The 10169-nt window shown below is 37.4% G+C and overlaps 2 protein-coding genes across 5 annotated transcripts in view; both read left to right on the top strand.

Annotated features, from left to right (window-relative positions):
* The window catches only part of slc4a11 (solute carrier family 4 member 11), a 53938-nt gene extending 49164 nt beyond the window's left edge, over nt 1–4774 (top strand). For all 4 annotated transcript variants that reach the window (XM_056760732.1, XM_056760734.1, XM_056760733.1 and 1 more), the window contains 4 exons: nt 934–1107; nt 1217–1412; nt 1690–1859; nt 2689–4774. In XM_056760732.1, the coding sequence (XP_056616710.1) occupies nt 934–1107; nt 1217–1412; nt 1690–1859; nt 2689–2755 (607 nt within the window). In that variant the 3' untranslated portion in view covers nt 2756–4774. The remainder of the gene's footprint in view (nt 1–933; nt 1108–1216; nt 1413–1689; nt 1860–2688) is intronic.
* Nucleotides 4775–5674: 900 nt separating this feature from the next.
* On the top strand, nt 5675–9795 carry rpia (ribose 5-phosphate isomerase A (ribose 5-phosphate epimerase)). The gene is made up of 9 exons (XM_056760919.1): nt 5675–6007; nt 7124–7184; nt 7287–7342; nt 7431–7490; nt 7678–7742; nt 8048–8116; nt 8267–8408; nt 8708–8807; nt 8972–9795. Exons 1-9 carry the CDS (start codon nt 5822–5824, stop codon nt 9067–9069), a joined length of 837 nt encoding a protein of 278 aa, XP_056616897.1. The 5' UTR covers nt 5675–5821; the 3' UTR covers nt 9070–9795.
* Nucleotides 9796–10169: the final 374 nt, after the last annotated feature.

The following is a 10169-nucleotide window of genomic DNA, read 5'->3' on the forward strand; positions in this document are numbered from 1 at the left end:
GCTATACAGCAACAACTTTAAATCGTACAGTATCTAAGATGTGTTTACACTGACAGCAATTTATAACAAGATATGCAAATGAGCTGCATGACACACCGACTGGGCCGACAGCTACCTGTCACCGATATGGTTAAATACTGCAGTCGAGCAGCAACCTTCAGCAATTCAATTGCGGATACAAACAGTGCTCACGACAAGACATTTTGTCAGTCACTTGGTTTCCGTCTCTGTCACATTACGTCGTTACTACCGCACCCACAGTGAAACCTCATTGGTCCTCCTCAGTGTTGGGTAAGTTACTCTGAAAAAGTAATTAATTACTAGTTACTCATTACATATTCAAAAGTGTAATTAGATTACTGTCCAAATTACTCTGTCCAAAAAGTATTTAGTTACTCATTACTAATTACTTTCTATATCCTACATCAACCTTGATTAGTTAAGTGATTCAAGTATATACATGAAACGGCTTATTGAATTCATTCAAATAGTATTATTACCTGACCAAAGTATTACAAATGTGAGAATTATACATTAAAGCACACATTTTAAATTAAGACTTTGAATTTTGAAGTCAATTACGATATTGCACACGCATGTATTTAACAAAGTATTTAGTTTAATTACATCAAAAGTAACTGTATTTAAGTTACAGAAAACATATGAGTAATCCCTTACTTTACTTTTTCAAGGGAAAAGTAATTAAATTACAGTAACTAATTACTTATTAACTAGTTACACCCAACACTGGTCCTCCTCCACCTTCACTACCCATCAAATGCGTTCTAAATGGCTGCGATTCGCTAGCTTTGCACAGCATTTCGTCTTCAGCTCGCTCAGAGAAATTGCTTTGTGCCTGGATAGGACCCTGGGTCAGAGTGTGCGTAATGACCTTGGTCAACGTTGTAAGTCATGACTGTGTCTGTACCATAGGTTGCTGAAAGGCACAGCATATCACTGGGACCTGACTCTGTCTGGCTTGATTAATATTTTGATGTCTGTGCTGGGGTTACCGTGGATGCACGCAGCGTTCCCTCACTCCACCCTGCACGTCAGACAGCTGGCCATTGTGGAAGAGAGGGTGGAAGGAGGACACCTTTACGAGACGTGAGAACACCACAGCACACCACCAAAAATCATTACGTGAAGCACATTACAGTGGAGACTGGCACAGCACCATTGGTTTTAAATTATGTCTCTATGTGTGTGTTCGTAGTATAGTGAGTGTGAAGGAGACGCGGGTGACCTCACTGGTGGCTAACATCTTGATAGGTGTGAGTGTATTTCTGCTGCCGGTCCCCCTGCAGTGGATCCCTAAGCCTGTGCTGTACGGCCTCTTCCTCTACATCGCTCTCACCTCCATCGATGGCAATCAAATGTGCGATCGTATGGCTCTGCTACTCAAAGAACAAGTGAGTGTGTGTCTGGGCGCTTGATGAAAACAAAGGCAAATAGAAGTCATTGGTGTTATGCGAATAAGGATACAGAAGCTAGATGCACGGTACAAATAAAGCGACACATCGCCCTCTACTTGACATGGACAGAAATGTCACAGTGATGCATTTTGGTTAAAATAACTAATCAGTGAGTTTTGTTTGTATGCATAATGGGAAAATTTAATAGAATCAAATGTGATTTCTTTTGTTTCTCTTGTTGCTTATTATCTCTGTCTCTCTCTTATTTTCCCAGACGTCCTACCCACCCACTCACTACATCCGCAAGGTGCCGCAAAGGAAAATCCATTATTTCACTTTCCTTCAGATGGTGCAGCTGCTTTTCCTGTGTGCGTTTGGGATGTACCCTCTACCGTACATGAAGATGATCTTTCCTCTGCTGATGTTTATCCTCATACCCATCAGGTGAGACTTGAAACGCTTTTAAAACTACTTGGACATGTTCAACTGTCTGGCGTTAGGTATATTGCTGTACTTTAATTGATATCTGTTTGGGCAGACACTTTTATTTCCCATCACAATTTTTTTCTTAATCAGTGTTTGAGGGAGAGTTTGGTTCCAAAATGAGATTTAAATTTTTTCAAAAATCATGTTTTTTTAAAGGCATAATACCTCAAGACAAATACAGCTAAATAACTAAATAAACGTGATCAAATAATAATAAACATAATTTTTGAAATTTATCTCATTTTGGAACCAAACTCTTCGTTTATATCTTGATGTCAAGTAAAAATATCTGAAATGTGTTTAATATTTAACTTAAATAATTGAATTATATTAGCCATGAAGCCTTTGTTCAGTCTTTCTTGGCTTTTATTTTGTTAAACCTAAAACAATATTTAATGAAGTTTTTGCTTGAAAAATTAATATATGCATAATTCAAGATATATTTTTCACCTATTCTTATTTATTTACACCAGAGAAACTGTTACCATGCACAGACTTTTGATTGTTGTGTGGCGGATGATAAAACATTCAAAACATATATTGGTATCAGAAAATCACATAGTTTTGAAGATGGGCTTTGTTGAAGTGGGTCAAAAAGCAACCACTTAGCAACGCCCTTACAACGCAGCATCCATTGAAAACTTCAAAGCGACATGCGTGTTCACTCTGTGACTCATAGCAATGAACTGGCAACCACTCAAAACGCTAGCTTTGTGACCGTCAGTTTTCAATTATGTCCAGATGCAGTTTATTATGTTAACAAACTGTAATTTTACCTCTATCTCAGGAACTGTCTACTGCCCAGGATCATTGAGGCTAAGTACCTGGACATTATGGATGCACAGCGCATGTAAACGCATGCGCACTCAGCCTCTGAGCTAAGGACTCTGGGAATTGTATTTGTGAAATGCAAAACTCTGTGAGGAAAAACCAACTTATTCTAGTGATTAACAGCAGGCATTCTGGTGAAGCACTGAACGAGTAAGAGAGAGCTTAAAAAAAAGGATATTTGGAAGAGAGAGTGAGAGATAAAGAGGGGAAGGAGATGCCTGTTCACCGAGTAGAAAGACAGACCGCTGTCTGACTGTTGACCTTGGTCAGTCACTGCTTGTGTTATAATCTGAATTCTACGCCAAAGTCCCTCTCTCTCTCTCTCTGGTCTATTATGATGAATCCACGCATAGCGATATGGATCAAACACGAATGAGACCTAAAACACCATCACACATACTCTCAAAAAAATTGTGTCATAGCGAAATTACACCAGTTTTACTCAATCAGATCATAGTGTTCTTGACACGACTGGTTTTTCAACACGAGACTAAAGCTCCTCTTCAGAGACTGAAATCTGTAGCAATACCTCTTAATGCTGAATCTGAACACACGGTCAGAGCGTGTCTCTCGTTCACAACCTCTCACGCGGTCAAGTTAAAAAGCTGTTTCTCATAGATTTTCCAGTGCAGTTTGGTACATATCAGCGATGACGAGTAATAAAGAAGTGAGCACGAACCAAAAGAATCCACTCGCATTATTAGGAAACTGTGTCTCATAGCAATACACCGGATTATTAGAGGCTATCAATATTTTCAAGTTTTCTATCGAGAGAGTTTTCTTTTGAGGTTATAGGCTTCTAGTTTGGATACCCACTGATGTGTTGAGAATGTATTATAAGCGCTGGTGTTTCAGGGAGAAGGAGAAATATAAGCAGCATTTCTGTGGACCTTACTCACTGCTGAATGACATTTAAGCTTTGCACATCAACAGGACTGTGTTCCCTGCCCAGTCACACACACAGACACACACAGACACACACACACACACACACACACAGAGAGAGGCATGAATACAAACAACACCTAAAAGAAAGGCACTTACCGTCAATACTGTCCATTACAATATATTCAAAACAGAGAAGGCATGCCTTTTATTAAACATCAGAACTGATTTCTAGTACTATTATGTAAATTGTTTGTGTTATTTAAAGCAAATAGAAAAAAGTCAGTTATATTATACCCCTTCATTATAGCCGTTTTCAAATAATTTCTAAATGATTCCTTGTTGTCAATACGTGTACTGTAGCATTGAGAAACCCCACAAAGTGAGGTAGAATTGGAGCTTTTAGACTATTTGGACCAAAACAAGTGACATTTCCAGAAAGACGGAAGTCAATCGACGGGTAAACGCTGAAGAAGATATAAATGTAGACGCACAAAATGACAAATCGTATGAGCACCTGTGCACTTAATCGTAGGCAATACGACATTAGAGAAAGCTCAGAACCAGACCGGACTGAAATTGGTCACGAGATTTAAGCTTCAGAGTGAGAGAGAGATAAAAATACAAAAAAAGTTAATAAGTTAAAAAAAAGTTCATTTGTTCAAAAAAAGTTCATTTTCACTCGCATTATTTGATAATCAGCATTCCCATTTCTCTCTCTATCCTCCCTGTAACAGTATCATAGTTATTCTCCTTGAATCCTGACCTCTAGTGTTTCAGTAATCCTATTTGTCATTGGACATCTCTCAGTATTTACTGTAATATTGAAGTATTTCAACTTTAATTTGTGATCTGCACACCTGGGTGGGATATATTGACGAGTTCTGTTCTGTGCTGTTTGAATATTGTTTTTGATTTTTTGTTTCCTAATCTTGAATATATAATGTGTAGATTTTTATATAGCACATAAAAATACATTGTCAAATTGATTTTGTCTAACAGATAAGCTAAATTTGTAAACTGCAATATGTAAAAACTAAGGTAAATAAGAGACATGTTTATTGGAAGGATTGTGTGGGTTTAATAGGGGTATGCTATACACTGAAATCTAGGTCATTTCAAGCTGATTGCCAAATAAAGAGATATATTGATACCCATTGGTTTCTGCTGTCCTTTGTCTCTCCCTATAGACCAAATCGCAAGACATAAACAATGCTGGTCCAATAAGAACTTCTGTTTCAATTAAGCTCCCCTCAAACATACAAAATACAACAATAACATTTATGAGAGAATTATAACAAGATCAAAATGTTTAATGAATATATTTAATATTTAATTATGAATGAAAGATTTCATTTTAAAATAAATAAAAATGAAACCATAAATAAAATAATAAGCAGCACTAGTCCAGAAGCACTTCCTGCTTATGTTTTTCTTTTTATATTTTATATTTTATTATTATTTATATTTTGTATATATATTCAATTCATTCTTAAAGATGTTTCCTTAACATTTTATTATGTTCTGTTGGTTGTACCGTTTGTGTCAAAGAACTAAAACAGTAAGTGCTGTTATGCCAGTGTTATTAATGTCTTGCAAAATGGTCTGTACTGCCTATGAATATGCTTTGTATTTTTAAGCATTTTTGTATAGTATTTTGTCAATTAAAATCACTTTTGTCTTGAAATAAATGCCATAAAGGCAACCTCTGAATTTAACATGCAAAGCTTTGCCTAGAAGTGGTAAAATATTCAAATTAAAGTGAAATTCCGAGGTAACATTGGATTGTAAATACATATATATTATTTAATATCAGGGCAATAGCAAAATACGAATTGTTTTACAGAAACTCATTGATCTATGGATGGTCCTACAACAAATAAAGAAGTTTACATTTATGAAACAATTTTTCACACAAATATTTTGTGGAAAATTATATTTATATGAGAAGTTATAAATAACTTCAGATAGACCGCTGCTGCCCACTAGTGGTCATGTTGAGCATAACGATAACAAAAAGCAATAGATTCTGTATTTCGCTACACACTGCTCTGCTATTGGCTGCATCGGCACACGCCTGCTCTGATAAAACCTTCGATTATCAACTGACTGTATTATCACCACCATACCATAATATCTCACTTTCCAGGTCTATAATATAAGTCCGTGCGTTTCGTCCTGACCTCAAGCCTGTTGGTTGTGTGATGAGGAGGGTTGAGTTAGCAGTGGTCAGAACTCTCCTCCTCTCTGTATCCGCGTCAGGAAAACAACACGCGCATTTGCTCCATCGGAGGAGACACGTGTGTGGTGGAGCGCGGCATCACTGCACACTCATGGCTGAAGAGGCTAAAAAACTGGCAGCCTATGCTGCTGTCGATAACCATATAAAGGTAAGATTGTGCATTTGTCGTTGGTTTGTGTAACGACGTCTACATTTTACAAATTACTCGCTGGCTTTATTGTAGTTTAAGTTTAGGGATGACAGCTAGATGTCTTGGAAACAGTTACTATACGTTTCTATGAAACTTCGCTAGCATACACTGTGAGGTCATGTCCTGTCTCGTGTTAGCATACTATAACGTTAAGCTAGGTGATTGTTGCTCAAATTAAACATTAAGCGATTAGCACGTTTAAAAATAGTTATGCGCGGGCTTCCTTTGGGTCTCCTGGGTCAACAAAAGTGCCCATGTGTGTTAAACATTAGCAATAGCTTTTGCTTTTGTTTGTTTGTGTGCATAAGCACAAGCTCCACCTGAAAACTGATGTCATGATGTCAAAATGAAATGACAGACACTTTTTGCTAAGGCTAATATAGCTAGCATGGTATGCAATGTTACTTAATACAAACATTTAACCCCTTTGTGATTTGACACAATTTCAGCTCGATAATAATACACAGCGAAATACATTTAGACGTCACATGATTCATTTTTTTACTCCTTGGTAACCAGGTGTAGGTTACTTACTTAAAGGGACAGTTCCCCTCAAAATAAAAAGAAGATATTTTGAAGAATGTAGGAAAGCAAACGGTTCTGGGGTACTTTTTACTACCGTTGTATTTCTTCTTACGGTTGTAGCCTATGATGGCTGAGAACGGTTTGGTTACAAGCATTCTTCCAAAATACCTTTCTATGTTCTCATCAGAAGATCAAAGAAAGTTATGCAAATTTGGATTTTTCATTTTTGGGGAAACTGTTCCTTTAACATTATGCACTGGTATACTTTTCACACAGATTGTTAAGATTATCAAGGTTTTAACATTTTGAATAATATCAGAACGGTAGCTAAATAAATAAAGTCATTGGAAATTAGTTTAAATGAAAGAATCAATGGTTGAAGCCTGAAACAAACCCACATACACGTTTACATTTGGATGATCATTGATGAATCCCACAATGGTCGATTTAATAATTTTTTAACATTTACCACTAGTACAAGCTGGACTAGTGGGTTGAACTTTGGATTTTCTGAGATCTGACCATTCTTTGTTTTCTTCTCATACACAGAACAATCAGGTAGTTGGTGTGGGTAGCGGCTCAACTATTGTCTATGCTGTGGACAGACTAGGTAAGACATGCAGTACAGTATAAAATAATACTACATAGTCATGCACAACCCCTAAAAGCTCTCACCTATGACAATCACTAATAAATGACATCTTCCATCTAGCTGAAAAGGTACGACAGGAAAAGCTGAACATTGTGTGTGTTCCCACATCATTCCAGGTCAGTATGATGCACCAGTGTGGACTTAAATAAACTAATAAATTTTAAAACTTGAGCTTACCCTCATGTTTCAACCCTGTTGATTAAGGCCCGTCAGCTGATTCTGCAAAACGGTCTCACTCTGTCAGATTTAGACAGACATCCTGAGGTGAGTTGGCCAATGAATGAACGCACTGACTGTGGTTAGGGTTGGGTTGAGGCACATGGTTACCCGATGCAATTTATTAGAAATACTTAGGATTTGGTGAAGAATGACAACAAGTGGTTTAACAAGAGCATCTCACCATTTAAACTCTCCGAAGGCCATCTTCTGATGTGTTTTGTTTGTTTTCTAGCTGGATGTTGCGATTGATGGAGCTGATGAAGTAGATGCTGATTTGACTCTGATAAAGGGAGGAGGGTGAGTCTGAGCTTTCGGATTTCTCTCCACTTTGTTGACCATTAGCTTCAATGACTAAAGATTAAGTCAACTTTGGGTTATGTATTATGATATTCCACTTTCTGTCCTCCGGTTTTTGTCTACAAACTTGAGTCTATAAATAATAGAAAAAGTCTCTTTCATATAAACAAACCAGTACTGTCTGTGGTTTTCGATTTTCAACCGGCTCACAGTGAATCGCTACATCCCTATGAAGTATGCTGTATACATTTTTTGTATTAATAAAACAATTTGATCACAAATGTATATCATCTTTTTCAAAATAGGGGTTGCTTGGCCCAGGAGAAGATCGTGGCAGGTTGTGCCAAACATTTCATTGTCATAGCAGACTACAGGTGATGCTTAAATCAGTGTTTATTTAGCATGCTGTAATATCTTTTAAACATTTCTCCTCCATATTAGTAATGTTAAGTTATCTTTTAGATTTACCCATTGCTGTAATGATGCAGTAAAATGAGATGTGTTTTTATGTTGTGTGTGGGCAGAAAGGACTCTAAGGCCTTAGGCCAGCAATGGAAGAAAGGTGTGCCAGTGGAGGTCATTCCCATGGCGTATGTGCCCGTGACCAGAGCCATTGCCAGCAGGTTCGGAGGAGAAGCTGTGCTGAGGATGGCTGTCAGTAAAGCGGTATGGAGGTCTAGATTTATATCTCTCTGTCTTTTTTTCTGTATGTTCAACCTCACCATGATGCATCAGGTCTTCAACATGAAAAAATGCACACAGACTTGTGTCACTCTAAATCTGTATGACTGTAAATGTACAAACAATATTTTGATCATTATGTTTGGACTGGCAAACTCAACAAGGGCAGTAAATGATGATATAATTCATATTTTTTTGTTTGAACTGTTCCTTTTATGCATCATGACCCCCTGATGCAAGATAGGTGGTCTAGTCAGTAACAATTTCACAATATCTGACCTTAGGGTCCTGTGGTTACTGATAATAGTAACTTCATCCTGGATTGGAAGTTTGAGAATCATCAGAACTGGAAAGAAGTCAACACGGCCATCAAGATGATCCCAGGTTAGTACAGATTAATGGAAAAATCGAAGAATATTGATTCACTGATTTTTGTGTCAATCTTTATGTGTAGTAATTTGTAATCTTCATTCTGCTCTGTTCTTTCTGATAAATCTGTATACATGCATTAAAAGCCTAAAAGCTGATGTTTTTCTCTTGATATTAAGGTGTGGTTGAGACTGGCTTGTTTGTGGGGATGGCTGAGAGGGTCTACTTTGGAATGGAGGATGGGAGTGTGAAGGTTAGAGACGCTCCTGTCAACTAAGAAGAAACTTTCTTCGCTTATAAGACAGACCAGCCTGCAAACCTCAAGTGCCGTTTAGATACACAGACTCTGGCAGCTCTTTCTCTACGGTTTTACGGTACACAAACCACCAAGAGGCATCTGATCAGGACACTTCCCATAAATGAAATGTGGCATTTTACGCACCAGTGCCACATTACCTTGATATTTTTCTCTCATACTGTCTAAGTCTGTCAATGATGAGTCTGCTGTGGTATTCCGTGTTTTTTTGCCTTCTGTACTGCTTTATGTAGTCATACTGTATCATGTTGTCTTGCATGGACGTACTATGAATATTATGTGTATTGCATCTGTGGCCTTAAAAATGTATCCTGTAAAGTCTGACAGTAGAGCTCACACAATCACCTTAGTCTGTTCTATGAGGTTCTTCAAAGTAATTGTAATCATTGAGTCTGGCTTGTTTTGGTATGTATTGTGTAATTTGTGCCTGTGAGCATGAAGCAAGTGTTTGGATAATGAAAAAGTGTGTTTGCGTCTCAACTGAACTCGAGCCGGCCTTATTTTTCACATTTGTGATAATGGACTCTTTCCACAAAGGTCACTGTGAGTTGTGGTTGTTGTAAAGTACATTAAAAAACAGCTTATTGTTTTACCCTCCCAATTTTACTGTGATGTAGAATGGAAATTTAAAATGTTGTACTCTGGATTCTGAATTCAATATTAAAACTGGACCAAACAATGAATTAACTCATTTTTAGTTTTACTTTGTCGAAAACGTACTACTTTTTTAATGATTGTTAAAGGAGTAGTTCACCTTTAATGAAAATTCTGTCATATTTGCACGCCCTCTTCAGATCTGTATTACTTTATTTCTTCTGCAGAACACAAACGAAGATATTTTGAAAAAAGCTGATTGTACAGCCCCCTTTCACTTCTATTTCAACCAATGCAGGTGAATGGAGAGCTGTTAACAACATTCTTCAAAATATCTTCTTTGTGTTCTGCGGAAGGAAGAAAGTCATACAGGTTTGATGTACTTCTCTTTTTGAAGGTGAACTACTCCTGTAGACTATGTTGGTTGACAAACATTTTTACAAGACCACAAGTGGGCGCCATATTCA

The sequence above is a fragment of the Triplophysa dalaica genome, chromosome 11 (genome assembly GCF_015846415.1).
Source record: "Triplophysa dalaica isolate WHDGS20190420 chromosome 11, ASM1584641v1, whole genome shotgun sequence".
In the NCBI taxonomy this organism is placed as follows: domain Eukaryota; kingdom Metazoa; phylum Chordata; class Actinopteri; order Cypriniformes; family Nemacheilidae; genus Triplophysa; species Triplophysa dalaica.